The sequence below is a fragment of the Arvicanthis niloticus genome, chromosome 1 (genome assembly GCF_011762505.2).
Source record: "Arvicanthis niloticus isolate mArvNil1 chromosome 1, mArvNil1.pat.X, whole genome shotgun sequence".
Classification (NCBI taxonomy): Eukaryota; Metazoa; Chordata; class Mammalia; order Rodentia; family Muridae; genus Arvicanthis; species Arvicanthis niloticus.
This window is the reverse complement of record NC_047658.1, coordinates 18,843,497-18,868,553: the sequence shown is the minus strand read 5'-3', so window position 1 is coordinate 18,868,553 and position 25,057 is coordinate 18,843,497. Positions and strand designations below refer to the sequence as shown.

The following is a 25,057-nucleotide window of genomic DNA, read 5'->3' as shown; positions in this document are numbered from 1 at the left end:
TGTATGTCTGTGCATCATATTTGTGCGTGGAGACCAGACGAGGGCATCAGATCTGCTAGGAGTGCAGTTACAGACCTTGTGAGCAGCCATGTGCTATGGGATGGAAAACCATGCCAGGAAGTTTGGTAAAGTAAACCAGGTGGAGACCTGGAGACTCTGTAGCTGCCTGCGGCCACAAATCAACTAGGTTCACCTGAAAAGGGGCCTGGGAATGAAAGGGGACGGAGGGTGAGAAGAGATGAAGCCAAGACAAAGTTCTCTGACCAAGGCTCAAAGCTTTAATGTTCAGCTCTCAATTTAAAGGGGAAGGCCCAGCCCACAACCCCTCCTGATTTCATCTCAAGGCAAGCCCAGGGGCAGTTCTTCTAAGTCCACCTGCAGCCCAGGTGGGTAACTCCACTTAGACCCTATCACTTGGTCTGTTGTGGTAAGCAAGGCCTCAGGCTTGCTCAAGGCTGGGGAAAGGGCACAAGACTCCGTGGGCACGCTACCTGAGGCTTAGGTGACTCCCAGCTCCCTGCCAGACTCCTGACTTGGAACACATGCCATGCTTCTCACATAAAAGAAACATGTCCTATGGTCACACAGGCCCAAAGCAGAGTTCTCTGTGCTAAATAGGTCTCTAGAGGCCCAGAGGACTTAGCCAATAAGCTTCTTTCCCGGACATTCCTCCCTGCAAAAGGTATTTAATCTCAGGCCCACCCTAAGATGTGGGGTATAGTTTTATGCATCCATTTTTTTTTTTTATTTGTCATGACAATAAACTGTTTAGAACCATGGGCTGTCTGTTTTCATCAAGATCCTCCATGGGGAGCCATGAAGAAGGCCTTCAACTACAGAACCACAGCCTAATCTCTTATCACCAACCCTGCCTCCACCAAGATAAGGACAGTCGCCCCCCTCCCCCATAAGACAAGCTGGAGCTCCCCTTCTCCCAACCCCCTGCCCCAGGCTAGAATCTGTCCCCAGCCTGCAGGTCCCCCAAGTCTGTTTTCTGCTCTTCTGAGATTTCCAACATTGCCTGGATATCCAAGAATCCGAGAACCACACAGCCCCAGCCTCCTTGCAGGCCCAGGGACCCCGAACAAGCTCTGGCTTTCCCACACCTCAGACTGAGCTTTCCTCCCCACAGCCCCCAGTGGGCTTCCCTCTAGCCCAGCACCCACCCCAGAGGCAATGTGGGATGAGCACAGTCAAACACCCCATGTTCTGCCTCCCCAAGTGGCCTGCCCTGTGGTGGAGCAGATGCAGGCCTACAATGTGGATGCTGGGATCCATCCCAGGTGTTCTGGAAAAACATCCTGAAAACGTTTGGCAGATCTTTCATCTAGACCAGGCGTCCCAGTTTGCTTTCTACTGCTGTGGTGAGTGAACACCACGATCAAAAACAACTTGGGGAGTAATGGGTTTATTTCATCTTGTGATGGATCACAGTCCATCACAGAGAAAAGGCAGAGTAGGGGCTTGAAGCAGGAACTGACGTGCAAGCCAGGGCTCAGTTTCCTTTTTGTTCATATAACCCATAAGCATCTTTCCAGGGGTGGTCTTGCCCACAGTGGGCTGGGCCTTCCCATATCACTAACCAAGAAAATATCCCCACAGACTTGCCTACAGGGCAATCTGACAGCATTTTTTCAGTTGAGATTTTCCAGATGACTCTGGCTTTTGTCAAGGAAACAACAACAAAAACTAAAAACACAGAGAGTCCTGTCAATAAGGTGAGAAAGACCTTGCACTTTTTGTCTCTACCTCCTGAGTACTAGTATACCACCATGCCCAACTCACGAGGCCTTAAGGATTGAATGAGGGCACCCTTAGCCAAACATCGTAGCCCTGAGCATGTGTTTTTAAACACCAAGGGGTAGGAAAGTGAACACATAATAGGGTATGCATGTGGAATTCAGGGGCCCTCATTCCACCATGTGGGTCCTGGGGATTCTTCTCGGATCGATCACCGGGATTGGTGGCCAGTGTCTTTACTCACTAGGACTGTACAGACCAGGCTAGCTAGCCTCATTTTCCTCCACCTTCCTGCCCCTGCCTCATGAGTGCTGCCCAAGCCCACTAAATACAAACATGTTAAGCTCTTAGCGCTCTTAGCGCTCATTTTGCAGACAGCATACAGGGAGGAAGCCTGGGAACAGCACATCACAAACAGACTTTACTACTTGTTGGACTCTTAACAGGGAAAGCAGACCCACAGACAAAATGGAAAGTGCAAACAAAAGGATCCCGTTCTTCTGGAGTGACAAGTGTATGAGAGATTGGGGTCTTCTGTTCTTTTCCAAACATCCTTGGGAAACAGGTCACCTGCTCCCTCTCTACTGCATTTAAAAACAAAAACAACAAAAAAACAAAAACCAAACCCAACCCTGTCCCTTCTTTCTCATAAATAAAAACTTTTGAATAGCTCAATGTGATGGGCTGAGGTAAGGTGATTGCTTCAAGTCCGAGGCCAGCCTGGGCTACATAGCTAGGCAATAAATGGAAAGTAAAATAATAAATTGTTTGGGAAAACAGCTTAGGTATGTATGTATTAATGCTACGGGGAAGGGGGGAGGGGGACATGGAGCGGAAGTGAGAATGGACCAGACTGCGCATCATTGTGACGGTGACGGGCGAGCCAGACCCAAAAGAAGATAGGACTTAGTTCAAAAACTAACAAGAAGAGAAGGGTGAACAGGGAGTCCTTCGGTTGAACTCTACCCTGCTTGGCCCTATTTTGCCAAGCAGAAGGGAAGGATTTTGTACCGCAGAAGAAAGCTGCCTACTATCTCACGCCATCACCGCTAGACGCACCAGTACGCATGCGCTCGATCCTCTGGTCCAGGCGATCCTCCCGGGAAGGTCTACGCATGCGTCAGCTGGAGGGTCAGGGTAAGGGGAGAGGCGGGCGCCATCAACCCGGAGTGCGCTTGCGTGAATCCAAGAGCCTGAGGGGGCGGGACTTGAAGGAGGCCATCTCATTTGCATTTCTGGCGGGAAAGGCGCGTGTGAGCACGCCTTTTCCGTGCCTTTCGCAACCGCCATTCGTCGATGGTGGCCTTCGACTGAGTTCCGAGAGTCCCGACTCCAGGTACGCCCTGCCTGTGGCGAATTTCATGGCAGGTTCCCCAGTAACATCACCTGCCAGCTCCTTTAAAAACCCAAATTCTAACCAAATCTCCGAAATGCATGAAGTAGCCCTCTGGGAATTTTGTTTTGAGACAAGGTTTCTCTGTGTAGCCCTGTAGACCAGGCTACCCTCGAACTCAGAGGTTTGCCTGCCTCTGCCTCCCGAGTACTGGGATTTAAGGCGTGCCCCACCCTGACCGGCTACCTCTGGCTAATCCTAGTGTCAACTTCAGAAATCCTGTCAGAATCTTGAAACTTCCGGTTGCTTTCTTTTGCTTGTTTTCTATCTTTGTTTGAGACAGACTCTCAGGTGTTGCCCAGGGTGGCCACGACCTTATGACTCTCATGCCTCAATTTTAGGATTATAGCTCTCCCAGATGTGCCCAACTACAAAGATGTGCACCACCACCACCACCTGGTTTTTTGTTTGTTTGGGTGTTGTTGGATTTCTTTTTAAATATTTATGAGTATTTTGCTGGCATGTTTGTATGTGTGTCAGATGTGTGCCTATGGAAACCAGAAGACTAAAATTACAAATGATTAGGAGCTGCCATGTGTGTAGTGGGAATCCAACCCATATCTTATCTGGAAGAGTAAACTGTTAGTCCTCCTAATGACTAGGCTACTTCTCCAGGGACTCTCTAGGGCTTCACTAAATTGCCCAGACTCTACTGAAAAACTTCTGAGTGCTAGTATCACAGGTGTGGCCCGCCGCACCAGCAGCTAGGATCTCTAGATATCCCATCAGATTCTCCCTCAAAAACCTGGCAGAGACTTTTCCTCTGAACTCTTGGTGGAGATTTGGTGTTCAAGTCCTGTCTAGAAATCTGTACTAAGTTGTACCACAAGTTCCACTGGGGACTCAGAAATCTAGTCCCAGAAATGGAGCCCTTGAATTCTAGTCTGGACATCCCCCAGACTTCACCATGGTTAAAACCCTCAAGACACTCACCAGCAACCTATATCCCTTGTTCCTCGAGGTTTTGTCCGAGTTTCCCCTTGTCCCTTTCCTCCTGCTGTGCTCTTGAGTCTCAGAAAACCTCTCCCTTCCCTGGTGCCCTCTGAAAGCCTCTAGGATAGACACTAGCTGAAGGGCAGCCTGGTTTACACAGCTTCAGAAGGCCCACTAAAGCTACAGCTACATAATATATATTTAGTAAGGCCCTGTCTCCGGAAAGCTAAATAATGTCTCCAGAAAACATGCAGCTGCCGGAATACAGGCAAAGCAGAGTGTTGGTTGCATTCCCTGAGGCAATGGTGATAGGCTTTTTCTCCCCTCGGAGACACAGATATAGGCTGGATTAGACCAGATTAAAAATAGATAAAGGCAGGTGTATTAGGAGGCATCGACCTCCACCCACCTCATACGTGGAGGTCAGTGAAGTCACACATCCAGGCTAAGCTTAGCAAAGGAGTCTTGCAAAGCTTAGGTGAGGACTGATAAGGTGCCAGCTAGGAGCTGGGGTTATGTCCTTATATGGTCAAAAGCTGAGCCCCTGGGCAGGCACTCATGGGTGGGTAACTGGAAAATGGAGAGGAGGGGTGAGGACATGTTAGCCTGGAGTTTTCTCCTTGTGGGCAGAGTTGAGGGAAGAAGAGCAAAGGAGGTTTCTTAGCTTGTGCAGGGAATGAACAGGGCTTCCAACCAAACCAAGGGGAAGCAAGCAGTAGGAAACCCAAACTCTCTCTACCCTTGGCCCCAGGTGCCCTCTCAGCATCTCGGACACTGTTGCCTAGCACCTAGAGGAATTACTGATAGTGCCTCCTTTTCTCTTGAAAGTGACTGGCCAGGCTGTAATAGAGGCAGGACAGCACTGTCAGGGTGCAGAGGAGGGAGTCCCTGTGATCACAGAGGCCTGTGAGAGTCAAGCCCACTGTTAAGAATAGGTCTTGGGGGCGACTAGAGAGATAGGTCAGTGTCTTCCAAAGGTCCTGAGTTAAAGTCCCAGCAACCATATGGTGGCTTACAACCATCTGTAATGGGATCTGATGCCTTCTTTTGTCCTGCAGGCATCCATGCAAATAGAGCACTCATTTAAGTAAAATAAACAAATAAATACGTTTAAAACAATGGGGGCAGCAAGCCTGCAGATGGTGCTGAGTTCCCATGGCCATGGAGGGTAAGGGACACAGAGAAGACTGTTGGAGGGGAAAAAGACAAAAAGGAAGGCTCGGAAGTTAAGAGAACTTGCTGGTCATGAGCTTGATGGCATACCTTTAATCCCAGCACTCTGGAGCAGCTGGATCTCTGAGTTCAAGGCCTGGCTGGTATTCCTGGCAAGTTCCAGACCAGTCAGCTATGCAGACCTTGTTTGGAAAAGAAAAGAAAAGCCAAGCCACGGAAACACTACTCTTGTAAATGACCCGGTTTTGACTCTCAGATGGCACGTGGCAGCTCATAACCTTCTCTAAGTCTAGTTCAGGGGAACTGATGCCCTCTCCTGTCCTCCAAAGGCACCAGTCACACAAGTACACAAACACATTAAAAAAAAAAGGTAAGAAGCAGGCTTGGTGGTGGTGATGCCCATTTTTGCCGAGGCAAAGAGATCACAAACTCAAGGCCAACCTGGCCATCTCAGGGCTGGTTTGTTTCCGAATACAAAGAGAGCTGAGGTGTAGCTTAAAGGTAGAACACATAGAACACGGGTGTAGAATCCATCATTGGTGAGCGGCTGGGCTGGGGTTTGGTAGTAGAGCACTTGCCTAGAATCTACCAGTGAAAGATTGACGGTAGCTCAGTGAAAAAAGTGACTGGGAGAGCCCTCAGAGGCCAGCAGTCCACACAGGATCCCATGGTCTGCCTCCAGGCAGTGAGGGAGCCTGTTGGGTTGTAGTCGGCTCCAGGTAGAGTGAAATGTTTCCAGAGGACAAGAGGCAGGAAGGCAAGAGTCCCAACGAGACCACAGTAGGAGCAGCAAGCCACTTTACAAAACAGCATGCAGGCTGGAATTGCTAGGAGATACAGCATGATTTGGGGAGAAAAAGCTGCTGGCCCAGCCTCACCACTGTGCCACTGTTGCTAGACCCAAGCAGGCTCTAACTCAAAGAAACCACAGCCACACAGGTCAAATCTGCAGCCTGTGGGAATGGACTGGAACCTGGCAGGAAGCTGGGACATGGGCCACAGAGAACAAGGTGGGCCTGAGGTCGGACTGTGAAGAAACCCAGAAAAATACAAGGTGGAATCTCTAGGACAGGAATGGTGACTTGATAGGTTATGGGGAAGAGAGGTAGCCAAGAGCCCTAGGGGCAGCAGTTAGCCCCACCCTCTTACCTCCCCCTTTGATCTTGCTGCCTGCTCTTCAGTCCTCAGGTTGCCATCCCACACCTCAAAGCCATAAAAACAGGTTGGAGTTGGGATCAGGACGGCAAACAGGTTCTGAGAACCCTGAGCGCCTGGGGCTGAGATGAGCAGTTTAGTCAGATGAGAGTGTCAGTCTGAGGAAGCCATCATTCTTCTTGTCCTTCCAGGAGCTATCTGGACATCCTGTCCCTTTCCCAACCCTCCTGGCAGTGGAGGGAAGCTGAGACCTTCAGCGGCAGCTGTAGAGGAACATCAGGAGTGGCCCATGGACCTGCCAGAGGGCCAGGCTAGTGGTCCTGCTGCACAAAGTAGGTGTCTGCCTGGAGGAGGAAGAGGGAGCCATTCATGGGTCAGGCTGGGAGCAGGAGAGATGCTTGGGTGGCCAGGCAGAGTGAGCAGAAGCAAAGGATGCTGGGATAAGTGTCAACTGTATGCCTGACACATCTGCCCCATCTCCTCTCTGGAGGGCTGTTGGAGACAGAAGGCTCCACACACTGTAACACCCACACTTCACACCCTTTACTTTGGGTAAAACAGGTACCCTGTCACCTCTCTCCCTCCTGCTGCACTTCCCTTCCCAACACTGATGTCTGTCACCTGCTTAGTCTAAGACTCTCCCAGAGCATGACACAGACTCTGTTCCACTGTGTGTATGTGTGTGTGTGTATACGTGTGCATTGAGGAGATGGAATCCAGGGTTTTATGTGTGCTAGGCAACCAGTTACTACTGAGTTGTGATCCCATCTCCCAGTTTTGTTTTTGTTGTTTGAGACAGGATCTGACTGAACTCTCACTGATCCTAGCTCAGCCCCTCAGGGTTTTAATTTAATTTTTAATTAAATTTTTAATTATAAATTAAAAAAATAAAAATTTTAATTTAAAAAATTAAAAATGATATATGTGAGCTGAGCACAGTGGAGCATGCGTGTAATCTCAGCACCTGAGGGGCTGAGCTAGGATCAGTGAGAGTTCAGTCAGATCCTGTCTCAAACAATAAAAACAAAACTGGGAGATGGGATCACAACTCAGTAGTAACTGGTTGCCTAGCACACATAAAACCCTGGATTTTAAATTAAAAGCTGGCTGAGCAGTGCTGGTATACACCTTTAATCCCAGCACTCAGGAGGCAGAGGCAGAGGCAGGCAGATTTCTGGGTGTGAGGCCACCCTGGTCTATAAAGCAAGTTCTAGGACAGCCAGGGCTACACAGAGAAACCCTATCTTTTTTTTTTTTTTTTTTTTTTTTTCGAGACAGGGTTTCTCTGTGTAGTCCTGGCTGTCCTGGAACTCACTCTGTAGGCCAAGCTGGCCTCAAACTCAGAAATCCGCCTGCCTCTGCCTCCCAAGGACTGGAATTAAAGGCATGTGCCACCACCGCCTAGTGAGAAACCCTATCGAGAGAGAGAGAGAGAGAGAGAGAGAGAGAGAGAGAGAGAGAGAGACAGAATGAATATATCTGGCAAAGGGGTCACACCTATAGGAACTGAAGGGTCTGAGGCAATAAGAAAGATCAAGGCGAAATCAATTAGGTGATGTAAATGGTATATTAACTGATTTTATTTAACTTTATTCATATACAAACTCTGTTTTCTGTGTTAAGCCTCACAGAAACATGCCAAGTTATTCCCGTGCTTATAGACATCCTTGAGAACTAGTATGTGTCTTACCCTAACAGAACACTCTATTCCAGCTTGGCCTGATTAAGTGCAGGAGAAGCATGTGCAGCCAGCCTCTGCAGACCGGTGCTGCTACCCCAGAGTGCAGGAGAAGCATGTGCAGCCAGCCTCTGCAGACCAGTGCTGCTACCCCAGAGCAGTGCCTGTTTTGCTGTGGGCAGATGCAGACAAGTGGGTGTGGGAACCAGCACTCATCAGCTTGCAGAGGAAGGTGCTGGCTCACTGACTCCTATGGGACAGCCTCTACCCCTATGCCCCTCACTCCTGTTTTCTTCCCTGCCTATCTCTGTCTCTGCCCTATCTCAGCAACTCGTTTCCCCACGCATCTCTCTCCTTCCTTCACTCTCCTGGTTTCTCTGTCTCCATCTCCCGAGGATGTGCTAACAGGGAAGGCCAGTCTGATAGGGTAGGAAGCTCCAGCCTCTGTGTAGGTAGTTACAGCTAATGTAGGAACACCTGTCTTGCAGGCTCTGGGCTGTCCACAGGTGGGCCTGCAGCTTTGCTCAAGACCGAGATCTGCACCCCAACCTCCGGGGTAACCTCTACAAATAGGAGGGGTTTACAGGCAAGACAGACTAGACACCAGCATGCCAATAAGGCTGGCTGGCTTGGGAGATGACTGGCATTTAATCCTCGCCTGCACCAGCAGAGGGCGAGCGGCTACCACTAACTATGACCATGGCCAGGTCAACTTCTGGGACTGCAGACTGAAAAGGAAGATCACACCCACAGGGGAAAGCCAAGGCTGAAAAACGAGGATGCCAAAGAAGAGAGAAGGCGCCTGGAACAGAATAACAAGATTAAGATAGAGTACGGGGGTTGGCGGGGGAAAGGACAGAAGGACACAGGACAGAGGCTGGACATGTGAGAGAGGCTAGGGGGAAACAGGCAAGGGTCCAGAAAGAAAAGTAGAGCAGGGCAGTGGTCACGCATACCTTTAATCCCAGCACTCAGAGGCAGGTGAATCTCTAAATTCAAGGCCAGCCTGGTCTACAGGATGAGTTCCAGGACAGCCAGGGCTACACAGAGAAAACTTGTCTTGAAAACTACAAAAAAAGAAAAAGAAGAAGAAGGAGGAGGAGGAGGAGGAGAAGGAGGAGGAGGAAGAGGAAGGGAAGTATCTTCCTTCAGGACCTTGGAAAGGGACTGTGTACCAGTGGTCTTACTGGGCCACAGCACAGAGTCCTCCTCTGTAACACGGGGTGGGGGTGGGAGGTGGGGATGGAGAGTATAGGCCAACTGAAGTCTACCTGCCCTAACTAACCTGCCCTAATGCCCTCCCATGGGAGCCAGAAAGGGTCCAAGTCAAACTGGGGTACAGCATCCTGCAAGTGTCAGTGAGAGAAAGGGGACTCTGTGCTGCTTCTGGTGCCTGTGGGCCTCAGACTCCTCATCTGCAGGAACAGCAGCTGCCATGGCTCTGACGCTCTGTAAGTGCCTGTAGTTACGCACAGAGGCCCACCCACATCCCGTCCATTTCTTCCCCAGGACAGAGGGAGCCTTCTGAGAGGATACTGCAGCGGCTCAGAGGCTGAGGCTGAGCTTGCTGGGGGGGTGGGGGGGACAGGACAGGTGTCTCACTCTAGTCCCAGCTCAGACTCTAACCCTGCAGCCATGTGCAGTGGGCACTCATCTCAGCGGGCCAGGCTATGAGAGGTAGGAAACCACCTTGGGCTTCGAGAAGCTGTTTATTGAGTACCTGCTGCGTTCATACAGTATGCATCTAGCTGCAGGCCAACAGACCCTAGAAGACAGAAGTGTAGGCAGACACACAGTGGATCTGAGCCAGGGGAGAGCTGCCCTACCAATACACACAGGTCATACACATACACACACAGACACTCCACATGTGCATATGCACATATATGCACATACATACACACACCCTGAACACATCACACTCACTCCTGCACACACACATGCATGCACTCACATCTTTACATATGCATGTGGAACAGCCCTCTCGGTCCTCTTGAGGGGATTTTACTGGCAGAGAAACAGACCTCCAAAGAAGAGGCTTGCCCCAGACATGCTGTGGAGCTGCTGACTCAGGGGAGTCTGGCAGGAGGCTCAGCTCCTAACCAGTCCCCTGCCACCCCTGCTTACACAGCCCATCCCTCCTCTTTATCTCCGTGTTGGCCCTGAGCTCCTCCAGTTCTGATGACGCCATGCTGAGGATGTGGAGAGGAGAGACTTGGTCCCTGGGGCAACTGGGAGAAGGGCTGCTGCGGGTGGGATCGATGTAGGCTGCCCACGCCTTATTGGATTGTTCCTGGCTCCTCGGCCACCTTCATCCTGGCTCTTCCTTGCTTTCAAGCCTGGTCCCCCCTGCCCATAGCCTGGGAGGCTGGAGGAGGGAGGAGGTGAGGGTCATCTCAGACCTCAATAATGGCTCCAGAGTCCATTGGCTACAAACTGTTAGGCAGACAGCAGGGGCACTCCCTGGCCTGAGAGATGGGACCCACTTGAGAGCAGTGACTCAAAAACCCTCATGTTGCCACCGTACTGGAAGCCTCCAGCTGTCCTTTACCGGTCCCCACCACAAAGCTCTCAAAATTTCCCCCAGCTCAGCAGAGCCCAGGCATTAGGAGCCAGCTCCTGGTGTCTCCTCATTCGGAGTGGGTCCTCTTTTCTCTACAGTGTACCTCTGGGAGCAGCCTGACGAAGGCAATTCAGGGCCACTGCTCAGCCTAGAGGAACAAATCCTTAAGTCCACATTTGAAGCCTGTGACCCTCACAAGACAGGTGGGGGCTGGGGATCCACGGGGAGGGCTGGGCTCGGGCCCTGCTTAGGGGTCTTTCAGGAACAGGATAATGACATGGGTAAAGGGATGAGTAGGGAGGCCTTGGGCTCCTGGTCCATAGTTAGCCTCTGGCCTGGTTACAGCAGTGGCTGTGCCCTGGCTCATTCTCTTTGGTCCACCCTGAGATGGACCAGAAAACTTGACTCATGGGAGACACTTGCCCCAGGTGTCTCTGCATGCTGTAGGGCAGGCGTGTCATCAACCTGCTAATGACAGACACTATTAAGCTGTGGCCTGTCCCACTGGCCGTTGCCCAGTCCAGTCCTCCCCACCATGCTCTGTCCCAGGTACTGTGACTGTGGCCCACCTCCTGGCCTACCTAGAGGCTGTGACAGGACAGGGACCTCAGGATGTGCGCCTCCAAACACTGGCCCGAAGCTTGGACCCTTATGGGGAGGGTGCTGGAGCCACTGTGGAACTGGACACCTTTCTGGTGGTCATGCGGGACTGGATTGCTGCCTGTCAGCTACAGGGGTGAGTCCCTACACCACCAGCCTCCCACCTAGGAAGTCTTCAAGTCTGCTCTACAATCAATACTAGTTAGGCCCAGGAACCCCATGTGGTTGGCTTGGGACTAAGAAGAGACCTGTGAAAAGATAAGGAGGGCTAAACTGTCTGAGGACCTTGGATGATGGTGCAGAGGTCCGTGTAGAAGCAGCAGGGCTGACCATAGGAAGGGCTGCCCTTCACAGCCCAGGCCTGCCATCTGGCCTCACCCTTACCCATAGAGCCTTTCTCTCCCTACAGCCCTCCCCTCCTCCATCACCCCCACACTCCTGCAGGCACAGGTCATGGCTGTGGTGGCTGCAGGGGACCTGAGCCTCTTGCCTTTGATACAGGGGATTAGAGCCGGCAGAGGAGACTGCCTTCGGGGGAGCCCTGGCTTCTCCACACCTGCCATCTGGTGAGTTTATTTATAGAAGGCACTGGGTGGCAGGGGTCAGCGGGGGGGGGGGGGGGGGGGGGGGGGTAGCAGGGACTTCTCATCTACTCACTCCATACAGCAAGGGCTAAAGAGATCTGGGGCCTTTGCTCAGCCTGCAGCTGTGGTGGCTTTCTGATGCCTTTGGGACAGTCCCCTTATCCTGGACTTTGGGGTCAGGTTTTTCATCCCTTCCACCCAGCTCCAGCCCTAGTGTAGAGCCTGAGGAGACTGCAGCCTCCTTGCTGTCTAGCTGAGGGCCTTGGGCACCTACACTATTGAAATCTTCACTTGGCACAGGGCAGTCTTGGCCTGCCAGGCTCCCCCTCCTGCCCCACCACACACACCTCTTACACCTGCTTCCCTTTCCTTGAGAGCAGACATCTGTCCCAGCTGTATTCCAGCCCTATACTGGGGTGCTGGGTGCCCCAGGAACTCACACCTCAGAGGTGTAGGACTAAAAAGTAACTTTACAGAAACCAGACTGCAGCTCTCTTGGCATTTTCTTTTTTGTTTGTTAGTTTGTTTTGGGGGGTTTTTTTGGTTGGTTGGTTTTGAATTTTGTTTGCTTATTTGTTTTGTTTTGTTTTTGAGACAGGGTTTTTCTGTATAGCCCTAGGTGTCCTGGGACCCAGTCTGTAAACTAGGATACCCTTGAACTCACAGAGATCACCCTGCCTATGCTTCACTAACACTGGGATTAAAGACATGCACCAGCACTTGGGAGGCAGAGGCAGGTGGATTCCTGGTCTACAGAGTGAGTTCCAGGACAGCCAGGGCTACACAGAGAAACCCTGTCTCAGAAGAAAAAAAAAAAAAAAAAAAAAAAAAGACATGCACCACCACACCCAGCTCTTGGCATTCTCTTGAATCTTGAGGCTTCTTCAGTCTTGGGGGCCAGGGAGGGCTGTGAGCAGCAGGGGTGTAGGTCATGTAGACAAAGAGAAAAGAGGCTGAGGCAGAGGCTGGAGAGTGCCCGGAGAGGGAGTAAGGAGGGTGAGGATGGGTGTGGTAGAACAGAGTCAAAGCTGCCGAACTCCAACAGATGACAGGCTGGCAGTGAGGAGGGCCTGAGGAGGAAAGCTGGGAACAGGAGAGGAGTGGGCTTGGGAAGTGGAGGTATCCCTCATGGGTGGTTCAGAAGACCTGGCTGATCTCCAGGCAAGTGTGAGCAAGCAGCCTATGTAATAACAGTAATTCAGCTCAGGGAAGCCCAGAGCTGAGGGGAGGCCAGAGTCCGGGACGCTCCCAGGGTCCTTGGACACCCCAACATTTAAAGTTACCAGAATCTCCAATTTCCTTATGTTTGTTTTTTGTTGTTGTTGTTGTTGTTTTGTTTTGTTTTGTTTTGTTTTTCAAGACAGGGTTTCTCTGTGTAGCCCTGGCTATCCTGGAACTCACTCTGTAGAACAGGCTGGCCTCAAACTCAGAAATCTGCCTGCCTCTGCCTCCCAAGTGCTGGGATTAAAGGTGTGCACCACCACTGCCCGGTTTCCAATTTCCTTTCATCTGTCTCTTTCCAGCATGCCCAGAAGCTGAGGAGCCAGCTAATTTAGAGAGCTTTGGAGGAGAAGACCCCAGGCCTGAGGGGTGCCTGTCCTCCCCACCCCAACCCCACTCCATCCTCTCTGGGGTGTGGGAGAGGGGAGCCTTGGACTCTGGCTGCCAGCACCTGCTCCACCTAGAAAGCTGTGGGCAGGGGAGTAGGAGCATGGTGGTGACCGGGCCCTTCCTGTCCTTAGACCTGCCACAGCTGAGCTGCTGAGTAGCCTGGAGGACCTGGAGCTAAGCAACCGGCGGCTTGCTGGTGAGAATGCCAAGCTTCAGCGCAGTGTGGAGACTGCTGAGGAAGGCTCCGCGCGCCTAGGAGAGGAGATCGCAGCCCTGCGCAAGCAGCTGCGAAGGTCAGGACCTGTGCCTTCCTTGCTGACCCCATCCTGGCCTGTCAGGCAGCCTGGGCCCTAGGTACAGGCAGGTAGTCTACCACCTAACCCTGTCTTCCATCTCCCTGTCTGGGGCTTGTCTCCTAGCCTTTTGGCTTCATTCTGACTGGCTCATTCCAGTTTTTGCTCTCTTTCTCCATACGCTACCCCATTTTGTTCTTTGCTGTGTGATCCCATGCTCCCTTCCTCAGGTGAACACTCTCTCCACCCCACACTGCACCCCAGTCCCTTTCTGTGCCCCTTGGCCTACTTCACGTCTTGTCCCAGTCTCCCCTCAGTCTGGGATATTCTGCTATGCTTCCCTGCCTGCCTCTTCTCATGTCCGTGCCACCTCTCAGTACCCAGCAGGCCCTGCAGGTGGCCAAGGCTTTGGATGAGGAGCTAGAGGACCTGAAGACTCTGGCCAAGAGCCTGGAGGAGCAGAACCGCAGTCTGATGGCCCAGGCCCGGCACACAGTGAGTGTTGGCACGGTGTGTCTGGCTGCAGACAAAGGACAGGTGAAGGGACAGAGGTCACCTGAGTTCTAGGTCCTGCTTACCCACATGCCCCCAGGATGGCAGGAGTTGTGCCTCCACCCTACCCCCACCCCCACAGCCCGGCTCTTCAGTAATACAGGTCCTGACTGCGTTCCTGGGTCAGGGAGGTACTGGCACTGGGACCTGAACTGATTCTCTTCTCTCTCTGGGGTGGGCCAGGAGAAGGAGCAGCAGCACCTGGTGGCTGAGGTAGAGACGCTACAGGAGGAGGTGAGCGGAGGCCCACCCACCTTCAAAGGTTCCTGTCCCTATCCTGCAGACCAAAGGGGCCCAGTATCCCACATGCTGCAATAGTCCCTGGGGTGGGGCGTTCATGGGGAGACCCTGGCCAGTTCTTCCTATGTCTGCATCATGGTGCCCTTATCATCAGGGGAACAATCAATCCAGTGGCCTTACCTCATGGGGCAACGTGAAGTTTAAGTTAGAAAATGCTTAGCAAGTTCCTAACTCAAGGTGGGATATATGGGGTGTGCACAGTAAAATCCAGCAAGCTAGTGTGGCGTTCCACGCCTGGCATTCCAGTACTTGGGAGTTTTAAGCAAGAGGATTTTGAATTCAAGGCTAGTCTCCGCTATGTAACTAGACTGTCTAGAAAAAAAATGTCAGGTGCCTTCGTCTATATCACTGTGTTGTTGGTGGGTTTGGTCTCTGGCAATGCAAATGAAACTGCAAAAGCTTATAAAAACAATGTTTTAAGCATAGGCATTGAAGTTACTCACCCCCACGGGCATGACAGGCCACTTCCAGGGATGCGAGTCTTCCTTCATTTTTAAACTTTTGTTTCTGTTTTTCGTTTTGGTGGTGCTGGAGATAGAGTGCTGAGCCTTGGGCATGTGGGCAATCAGCCACCAGGCCTGGGGGTTTTCCAGAAGCCAGTAGGAGCCTGCATGGTCTGGTTGTGGAAAGGGTGAAGTGAGGGTGTTTACCTGAGGGCCAACCTTACAACCTCAGACCTACCTAAGTCCCAGTTACTCTGAATTGTTGTCCATATTGAAATTCATCAAATGTTAAATGATATCACCTCCGTCCCTCCTCCCTCAAGGTGGCAGATCCCTGGAGGCCAGCATCTCAGGCTGTTTGCCCTCACTTCTGGGTGAGCTGGGAAGGAAGCACACTCACAAGGTCCATCCCCCTTGCCAGCCAGGGCTGGGGCCTTCAGTTCTTCAGCTCACAGTCCTCTGCCTCCTGGACCCCAGCTACTATCCTGAGGCTCTGTCCTTGTCCCCACTGGACCTTTTCCTGAAACTCACAGTTTTTCTTCTTCACTGTTCTATGGCTCCTTGTGAACTGTTGTCCTCCTCCAGGACAATGGAAACTCCTTGAATGCTGCATTCAGTCATGGTATCTTCCAGAATGTTTTTTTAAAAGAATTTATTTTATGTCTGTGAGTGTTTTGCTTGTATAAATGTCTGTGTACCATGTGAGTGCCTAGTGCCTGCAGAGAGCAGAAGAGGGTGTGGGATCCCTGGAGCAGATGGCTGTGATCCACCATGTGGGTGCTGGGAATTGAACCTGGCTTCTCTGGAAGAACAGTCAGTGCTCTTAACCACTGAGCCATCTCTCCAGCCCCTGGCTTCTTAAGAGTGGATATGCTGAGAATGGAACCCAGAGTCTTGCATGTATTAGGCAAGCAACACTGAGCCACATCCCCAGCCCCAGTGTAACAGGGTCTCACTCTGTAGTACAGAATGGCTTTGAACTCACCCAGGTAAGGTCTGAGACTGCAGGCAAACTCCTCCTTTCCCAGTCCCTACCAGCTTTTTTTCCTGCTTGTGGCCTCATAGTCACAGATGGCTTAAGGCAGGGTGCATGCACACATGTGTGCACAAACACACACACACACACACACACACACACCCGCCCCTCTGTGTTAACAGCCACCTCACCATATCATTGGCTGGAGAGAATCCCTTAGCCACAGCTGCAAGGGAGCCTGGGAGGATGTCTCACCTTCAGCCTGGAAGTAAAGCAGCCAGATAGGGAGGTTGAGACAGCTGTTTCTATAGCAGACAGGTTTTCTTGTCACTGCCCCCAGGGCATGCCCTGCAGACAGCAGGAGTCAGCTGTGTGAACTGGCCGCCTGCACCCGTGCCTCCTACCCCAGGCCCCGTTCCCTGCAGCAGGACTTCTAGGCATGCTAGTTCAAGCATAGCTAGAGCTATTCTCAGCCCCTTGCTGACCTGCGCAGCTGCCCACTGAGAGCAGAGATTGAGATCTCAGGTTACACCGCATGTCCTGGTGGAGTAACGGGATACTCAGTCTCCAAAAGTCTGGCCACTGGCTGAATCCCAGGGACCTACAGCCAGTGCTTCTGCAGGAGGCTGCATGGTGCTGAGATGGCTTTTGGGTCCTACCAGGTGGACAGGTGTTGACACAGCACTCCCAGCTGTCCTTCCTCTGCCCTTCACCCAGCAGCCCAAGCTGCTGAGGTGAGTGCCGGCACTGAGGACCTGGAGCAGGGACTGCTGCATAGTTTCTTTGCTTATTTGTTTGTTTAAGACAGGGCTTCTCTGTGTAGCCATGGCTGCCCTGAAACTTGCTCTATAGACCAGGCTGACCTAAAACTCAGAGATACGGCTGCCTCTGCCTTCTTAGTGCTGGGATTAAAGGCATGTGCCCAACTTTCTTTTTGTTTTTTACGACAAGGTCTTGTTATGTAGCCCAGGCTGCCCTGGTACTCAAAGTTATCCTCCTACCTCAGCTTCCCTGGTGCTGAGATGGCAGCTGTATTTCCTCCCACCCAACTTTGGGCCATTTTCTTCTTAGGATAGTGCTGGATAGCCGTTGTGGGTGTCTTTTCCTGACCACACTGCCTCCCCTTGGGAGGCTCAGCCCAGGTGCCACCTCCTTATCCAGCCCAGTGGCCGTCCCGACACCCAGTGTGAGCCTCCCCAGTGAGCCTCGTGATCCGTGGCTCCCTTGTCTGATTCTGTGCTCCTTGTGCCCACAGTGCCGCCACTCCTCACAAGGCTTTTGTCACCCAGAGTTTGATCTGGCCCCCTAGAAGCTGAATGTTAGAGGTGGGACTGGGCATCACCCAGGTGGGGCGGCCTTGCCAAGTCTCATAGGCGCACACTTACTTTACGGAGCCAGTGTGCCCTGGATCTACCTATCTGCTTGCAGTGGGGGAAGGGCAGACATTGTGAAGTCACTACAGGGGTCCACAACTGGGGGCATGTGTCTGCCACAGACCAGCTTATGCCTAGGTGAACAACAACAAGACAGGTTGATTTTGTTGCCAATTCTGGAATTACGTTTTATGAAAGGAAATAAGCTGTCGTCAGTAGGACAACACTGGGGTTGTTCCAGGCGAAATGGGAGATTTGCTTTAAAATGACTGAGTTAGACAAGAAAGCAAAAGATATAACGAAAAGAAGGAACCAAAGTATAGTTACTATGGTGGGCATGAGGATTAGGTATGATGGCCCATTCCTGTGTGTTCTGGGCTAACTGTACTTTAGTTTGTATGTTAGGAAGCATGAGTTACTTTAAGTATCTATAAATGTTCACCTCTAATATTTATATCTGGTGCATGTGAGGTGCTGCTAACTCTGATGTCTGTAATCATTCACATTCACTGGCCTGTGCTAGCATGAGTAAGAGCTGTGTGACCTGGAACAAATTACTCAGCCCCTCTGTGCCTGAGTTGCCTTTATCTTTAAAAATGGGAAAAAGAAATGGAGTCACACATGCAAAGTGTTTAGAGGTTATTATTCACTCACTTAACTCACAGGGACCTCATAAAATCCAGTCGTCAACTTATCACTGGGGGAAAAAACCTATGGAGGAATTGCAGCTAAGGTCCCGCAGGGTGGTGGAAGAATTGAAGGGCTAACCGGGGAGCACCCATGGCAGTGAATGGCAGCTGTCAGCTCACACTGCTGATTGGTGAGCACACTGTCCTCCCTCCAGAATGGGAAGCTGCAGGCGGAGAGAGATGGAGTGAAGAGGCGGAGTGAGGAGTTGGCCACAGAGAAAGATGCTTTGAAGGTGCAGCATTTGTCTAGGGCCCAGGACTGCTCACCTCCCTGCGCCCAAGTCAGCACTGGAGCTGCTGAGAACAGGCTCTTGCGTCAGAATCCACATGCAGAGGAAGGGCTCCCAGGCAGCTGAGCTGGAATCCCTTCAGAACAGCTGACACCCATGGGTGTCACTGGCGGCTGAGGGAAGGCCTGGACAGGGATGGTGGGGAGGGTGTGCAGTAGGAGGCTGCGGGGAGATGGGGGAGGCTGAGGGGAGGCCGGTGGGTGAAGAGATGGACAGGCTCTTTCCCTCCTTGGCAGCGGCAGCTCTGTGAGTGCGAACGACTCATTTGCCAGCGTGAAGCAGTCCTCTCAGAGGTGAGGGATGGGAGTAGGGGTGGGGTGACACACCTGCCCTTCACCTGCCCTCATAGCCCCTGCCTTATGTGGCAGGAGCCCACCCAGGTCACAGTGTGGCCTGCAGAGACCAGGCTTTCCCAACTCAGCCAGCCCCCCCTTCAGCAGCCTCATGTCTTGGGGAACTGAGCCCTGGCTCAGGTAGCTCTGTGTTCCCTACCCCAGCGGACCCGCCATGCCGAGAGTCTGGCCCAGACCTTGGAGGAGTACAGAGCTACCACTCAGGTAGTACCGGTGCCCATGGCACCTCTTCTGCTCTTCTGCTCATCGCTATGGGTGCTTTTCTCCCTGCTAAGCCACTGCATCTACCTGCCCCTTCCTTCCTCACTGCAAACCTGTCCTCTACTAGTTCTGTCTTATGTGGAAATTTTCCCGCAGCACTCACCTCTCCGGGAGCAACTGCCTACCCCGGGCCGAGTCTGTCTGTCTGCGTGGCTCCTTCATGTGTTTTCTATGAATCTACCCACCTTAGAGAGCCCCTTCTGCCTTTGTGATGTTCCTGGCTGTGCCTTGTGCTCTGGGCTTCTGGGCTCTCTTAGTCTTTGGACTTTTTGCCACTGCTTTTCACCCTGGTTGTTGGCAGTATGTGTCAGAAAGAGGAGGTGTGTGGACTCCACGAGGCCCTGCTCTGCTTCTTGCAGGAACTGAGGCAGGAGATCTCAAACCTGGAGGAGCAGCTGAGTCAGAGCCAGGAAGGCCCAGAGGAGTGAGTGGATGTTCAGGAGGGAGTGAGCAGCGGCTCACCAGGGAGAGGAGGATCTAGTGGATGGGGCATGTGGGCAGGAGAGGGCTGGGCCACAGGGCAAAGACTGTTCCAAAAGCTAGGCCTCCCCTGTGTGTGGCCAGGCTGCTGGAAGGGGCTGAGGCAGGAAGAGTAGGCTGGATTATGGCCCTGCCCCCATCACTGGACTTGGAGATCCAAGCTATCCGGCAGGTAGGCTCTGCTTCCATGGAAACTCTCCATGTATCTCTGTGCAGGCTATCACTCTGGCCAGAACAGTACCTCCTCAATACCTGCCCTTCTCCAGCTTGCTCTGCCTTAGCCCCAGCCCTGAAAACTCCCTGAGACCATGTTCCTTAACTCTCACCATTCTGTGGTCCCATCACCAATTTCCTCCATACCTGTTCCATACCTTTCCACCTAATGTCCCAGCCCCGCACCCTGTACCCTTTCACCTCTGTCCTGCCTCGGCCCCCACTTTTCTCTGGCCATCCCAGGTTCACATACAGCTTTTGCTTCCAGGAGCAGGATGCAGCCAGTGCTGGCCTGTCCAGTCCTCTGTGTGGAGTGTGGCAGTGGGAAGAAGCTGAGGCTGAGCCACAGGAGGAGGCTGAGCTTCCCTCCGAGGACCCTGCTAGGCAACAGGTATGTAGAGAGAGGCTCTGAGCCACAGGAGTCCAGGAGCCCCCAAGGCTCTAAGGATTCCACTACTCTCTCTGCCCCTTTCCTCATTGAGCTTACAGAGAGCCTGATACAGGCTGGGGTCCAACCCTAGGCAACAGAACACACCCCTGCCGTCAAGGGGCTGGCAAACTCAGCTGTCCCATAGAAAACCTGTCAGGATGTGCTGACTTATGATCGTACATGTCGTGAAAGACATGAGGTGTCTTTTTAAAAAGCTGCATGATGATGGTAGCACGTGTCTTTAATCCCAGCTCTGGGGAGGCAGAGACAGGCATATCTCTGAGACCAGCCTGGTCTACAGAGCAAGTTCCCAGAGAGCCAAGGATACACAGAGGAAACCCTATCTTAAAAAATAATAATAAAATGAAAGAAAGAAAAAGAAAGGCAGGCTTAGCATTAAAATGAATCTAAGCTGTACAAAGGTTCTGTCTCAAAGAATGGGGAGTCTTTCTACCCAAGGTCTATATACTGTGCTAGGCCTATATCACTGAACAGAAGTCCTGTACACAGGTGAGTCACCCAAGACAAGTAAACCCAAAATGGGTCAGCCAGTTTAGGTGGCAGTTGGCCTGGGATGAAGAGGGATGTCTGCTCCAGGTTGGAGACAGTAGAAGGAAAGTGACCTTGTCTTAGGACCTGAGAGGCTTGGGAACATAAAGCCACACAGTGGTCTTAGGATGCTAAGGTGACTTGGATGAGGAGGTGACTCAGCAAACGGTATGTTTCCAGCTGTAAGGATGGGCAGGGACAGGGCAGGAGGGCAGTGCCAAGAAGGGAGGTGGGGGAAGATGTTAAGTTTATAGGTGAGGTGACATCTTGTAGGTCATCCAGGGCCTCTAGAAGTAGCCAGGTGCACAAGCCTGGAGGTCACCAATCTTTAGGGATGGACAGTGGTGACTCACAGTGCAACTCTAGAACTAGGAATGCTGAAGCAAGAGGCTGGCCATGAGTTTGAGGCCAGTCTGAGCTACAGAGTTAGACTCTATCTCAAAAAGAAAGAAAAGAGAAAAGAAAGAAAAGGAAAGAAAGAAAGAAAGAAAGAAAGAAAGAAAGAAAGAAAGAAAGACAGGAAGGAAGACAGGAAGGAAGACAGGAAGGAAGAAAGAAAAGAAAAGGAGGAGGGGCAAGGTGGCCACACAGCTCCCAGGAAGTAGAAGCAGGACAGGAACTCGAGGCCGCCCTCATCCTCTGGAGCACAGTGAGCTCATGCCAGCTTGGGCTACAAGACTCTCAGGACAAAATAACAATGACAGTGTCAGGTTAGTGGAGTTGGTAGCTGAGGTCACTGGCGCAAAGGAGACATCTCTGGAGAATGGGCCCTGCATCCAGAGACCCCCCCCCCAGGGGGAAGAAGGAAGAAAATACTGAGCCCCCTCTTGATACAAGCTAGTGGACGGGAACATCCTGGGGACCTCAGTCTCTAGTCCTGAGAAGGAGCTAGGTAGACTCATCAGTGCCCATGGCAGATCTGGCTTTCTGTGGGTGCTGAGAGAGAGCCCACAAAAAGTTTAGAAGCTTGTATCCCTGGGGGCCTCTACATCAGTCTGGACCTCAGGTGGGGATTACCTTGCTGGAACTGGGTCAGAAGCCCAGAGACGGTTTCTGGTGCAAAGAGTCCAGGAAACCAAATCTTGATGTTCTGCAGACAGACTTCCAGAGACAGCCAGTGCATGCTCCAGAAGGAAGCAGAACTCCATGCTTGAGGTAAGGAGCAGACTAACAGTCTTTCCTCTGCCAGCCACAGTGATATACTTCCGGCTGTCAGAAGATAAGGTGGTACCCTGCGAGAGTCACATCCCCCTCCTCCATCCAGTCTGTGGCTGCCTCAGACCCCTGGACCTGCCTCAATACATCCTGACCCACCCTGGCAATTCCAAAAATGAGTGGGCACATGGACCCCAGGGAGGCTTTGGGAGGCACCCCAAGGACCAGTCTGGATTTACTGTTGTCAACCTTCAGGAGCCAGAGATGCTGAAAAAATACTGATGGGGGCCTTGAGGGTTCCCAGCCATGGAAGACCCTGCAGGCTCCAGAACCAGTCTTGGGCACTGAAAAGGGGGCTGTCATGAGCCTCCATGCGTCCTGGGAGTCCAGCTCTGTGACTGATGGGGGTGTATTCTGAGGTCTTACTCAGGCTTTGAGTAAGAATGGAAAGTGCTGGATGTCTGATCACAGCATCTTCAACTTCCTGTGGTGCCCCCCTCCTCCAGACTCCTGCTGCCACAGCTAATGAGGCCCCTACACAACCTCTAATTGGGCTTGTCTGGGCAGAGCTGAGATTGGGCTGGCTCAGGGCTCTGATCAGTGTGACCTCCTCCTACGTCATCAGGATGGAGGGAAGAAGGGACTTACGCCCCCTGGGTAGGACTGCTACCAACACATTTTCAGGGTGGCAAATGCTGGAGCCCAAGATGGCACAGGGTTGGGACCTGACCGCAAAAGGCCAGGGACTCAATACCCCTCCAACCGACATGAGCACTTGAGGGGATCCCATAGCAGTGTATAGTGAGACCCGGCTGGGAGCAGCTGTGTGCCTAAGGCTGCTGGCTTGATGGCAGCTACAAGGTTAGCTCCCTGATCTCAGTGAGGGCAATCAGCCTCTGAAGCTTGATACCAGCCTCAAAGCTGTATCCCTGAAGCATAGACTTAGGGGTGTGGGGTGGCACTGACACACCCAGAAAAATGATTTTTGACATGGGAGGGCCCAAATAGTAAGGTTCCAGGGTTGGGAGAGGGGAGCTGGATACCCAATCTCTAACAAGACCCAAAAGGCTGAGAAGACAGTGGCAGTGCCCTCCAATGGATGTCCAGGGCTCACACACCCAGGGGGTCTGGTTGGGGACAAAGCAGGAGTCCTGGCTCTACCTAGGGCTCAGCTGGAAGGAGACAACTAGGAGTGCCCAGTTCAGGGGCTTCTGAGCCTTTGGTGGGGGGCGGGGGGTCACAAACTCCAAAATTTGCTTTTAAAAAAATCTGAGAATGGGAAAAGAACTAGAGAGGCAGGGTCTCCAGTGACTTTGTTTGCTATAGGTTGTCCAGAAGACAGGAAGAGGAGGAAGAAGAGGAGAGCTGGGTCCTGGTAGGCAATCCCTAGAACTTGTCCTAGCTCCAGAAACTAAGAAACTAATCCCAGCTCTGCCCTCAAGCTTGAACTCCTCAGGAAAAGACAGAAAAATCATTTGGTCAGGAGATAACAAGGCCCTCACTGCAGCTAATGAGAGGCAGGGCTGGGAGGGGGAGGCTGGAGCAGTTGGCAGGCGGAATATTCCCCAGAGACCCCAGCTACGTATAGGCAGGCTGCAGTTTCAACAATCTGAGCCTGCAGTCTCACAGATGTAACCCCAATTGCATCACAGACTCCCACACATTCCCACCCAATAAGGAACTTGTGGGCTCAAAGATCTGGCCATACTGCTTGGGCCTGAACTCCTCCACCCTTGTCTGTGGCAGGACAGGTAGGGGTCTCAGCCCACTCCTGTTAAGGTGAAGGAAGTGATAAATGAGGCCAGGGTCTGCTAAGGAGTGTGGGACAGGTGCAGGTGGACTCTCTTGCCCTGTCACATGCAGGTACTTCATTGAGGAAGCCCAGCTCTTCTCTGTTCTTAGTTCAGGGCCAGGCAGAGTGCAAAGTGGGTGCAAGACCTAGCAGTTGGGAGTGGCATGCTAGTTGGTTTATCAGTCACTGCTGGTCATTATATTTAAAGCAAATGTGGTCATCGAGAGACCCTTTTAGACAGGTGCCCCTTCCAGAGAAACAGGAGGAGGGGCGACAGGCTGGCAGAACCTTCAGGAGTTGGCTGGTACTGGGAGACCTTTTAGCCACAGTGTGTGTGCCCAGCATAGGGACACACACTTGTAAACCAATGCCCTGGGGGCTAGAAACTTATAGGATCAGGTGGGAGGAGGGAGAGAAGTGTTGACTGAGAAGCTCTCGCCCCTAACTACTGTGTAGGCACTGTCTTTGCCCTGTCCGCTTTCCCCAGTCACTCACACAGTGAGTGGAAGACTATAGTCATCCCTGACCAGGGACACATGGTCTCCTGTGTAGTCTGCATCCAGGATGCTGACTAAGGACTGCAAATTCAGTGACTGGTGTGTTCTGTCCTCCCCACCCAGGCTGACCCCTCCAGCCCTCTGGGAACCCCTCACCATAAACTCGCCCCAGGAAGCTCTCCTGAAAGGTAAAGAGACAATTGGGAACTGGAAAGGGACTTAGGACAGACCAAGCTAGTAATAATGTCTTTCCCTTCTGCCTTCCAGTTGCCACGTTGTGCCAGAGATGCAGCAAGCCCTCATGCCTGTGGTGAGAGAGCTGATGCCAGTTGAGTGGTCACAGACCCAGCACTGTCTACGTCCCCAGCACTCCCCAGGGATCAGGTGTGCCCTTTAAATGTCCCCAGATGCAGGCGGGGGTGCCATGAGTTTATGAGACCAATCTTCCTGGGGCCACCTTCAGCCTCTCCTGCCTCTCCTCCAGAATCAGCCAGCACCCACTGGTCCCCACACCCATCTTGGGCCTGCTGCTGCTGCTGCTGCTCTCCATCCTGCTGCTCAGCCAGTCCCCACCACCCACCTGGCCGCACCTGCAGCTCTACTACCTACAGCCCCCGCCAGTGTGAAGCACCCTTCCCAGCAGACAGCCCACCCCCTTCCACCACTGTACTTCTTGCTGTCACTGACTCTGTCAGCATGGGACCCACATCCCTAAGTTGTGTTATGTGACCATGGCCTCTCGGGACTCTCCTGTTTCTTAACAATAGCAAATCACATAGTGATGACTTCAGCACAGGATGATTTCCTCACCAAACAAGTTCAGGGGAGGAGGGCAACTGGGCCTCAGCTGAGTCAAGAGGGGACCCAAGGTCCTTAGGCTTTCTCCATCCTCTCCTACTTTGGAGGCTGGTAGTGTAGCATCATCACAGTGCAGGGCTGGGGAGAGCTTGCTGTCCCTGAGTTCCCTGAGTTGGGTCTTTG

The 25,057-nt window shown here is 52.3% G+C and overlaps 1 protein-coding gene and 1 long non-coding RNA gene across 5 annotated transcripts; one reads left to right on the top strand and one right to left on the bottom strand.

Moving 5' to 3' along the window:
* Positions 1-2,648: 2,648 nt before the first annotated feature.
* Positions 2,649-24,866, top strand: Kash5 (KASH domain containing 5). 3 transcript variants are annotated; one of them, XM_076933693.1, is made up of 20 exons: positions 2,649-2,877; positions 6,586-6,726; positions 10,734-10,838; positions 11,185-11,371; positions 11,737-11,801; positions 13,343-13,409; positions 13,562-13,723; positions 14,101-14,218; positions 14,459-14,509; positions 18,212-18,289; positions 18,583-18,639; positions 18,844-18,903; positions 19,320-19,384; positions 19,525-19,612; positions 19,922-20,044; positions 21,729-21,787; positions 23,114-23,162; positions 24,200-24,264; positions 24,344-24,460; positions 24,561-24,866. In XM_076933693.1, the coding sequence occupies exons 1-20, from the start codon at positions 2,808-2,810 to the stop codon at positions 24,700-24,702; spliced, it is 1,869 nt and encodes a 622-aa protein (XP_076789808.1). In that variant the 5' UTR covers positions 2,649-2,807; the 3' UTR covers positions 24,703-24,866. The 3 variants fall into 3 exon arrangements, with proteins under 3 accessions (XP_076789808.1, XP_076789810.1, XP_034367428.1); XM_034511537.2 differs by having other exon boundaries at positions 2,863-3,076; XM_076933695.1 differs by lacking the exon at positions 18,212-18,289.
* Positions 15,550-20,015, bottom strand: LOC143442285 (uncharacterized). Of its 2 annotated transcripts, XR_013110328.1 has the most exons (4): positions 19,907-20,015; positions 19,146-19,343; positions 18,324-18,508; positions 15,550-18,220 (listed from the first exon to the last, which is right to left on the bottom strand). It is a non-coding gene; the product is annotated as an uncharacterized LOC143442285 (long non-coding RNA). The 2 variants fall into 2 exon arrangements; XR_013110327.1 differs by lacking the exon at positions 15,550-18,220 and having other exon boundaries at positions 18,270-18,508.
* Positions 24,867-25,057: the final 191 nt, after the last annotated feature.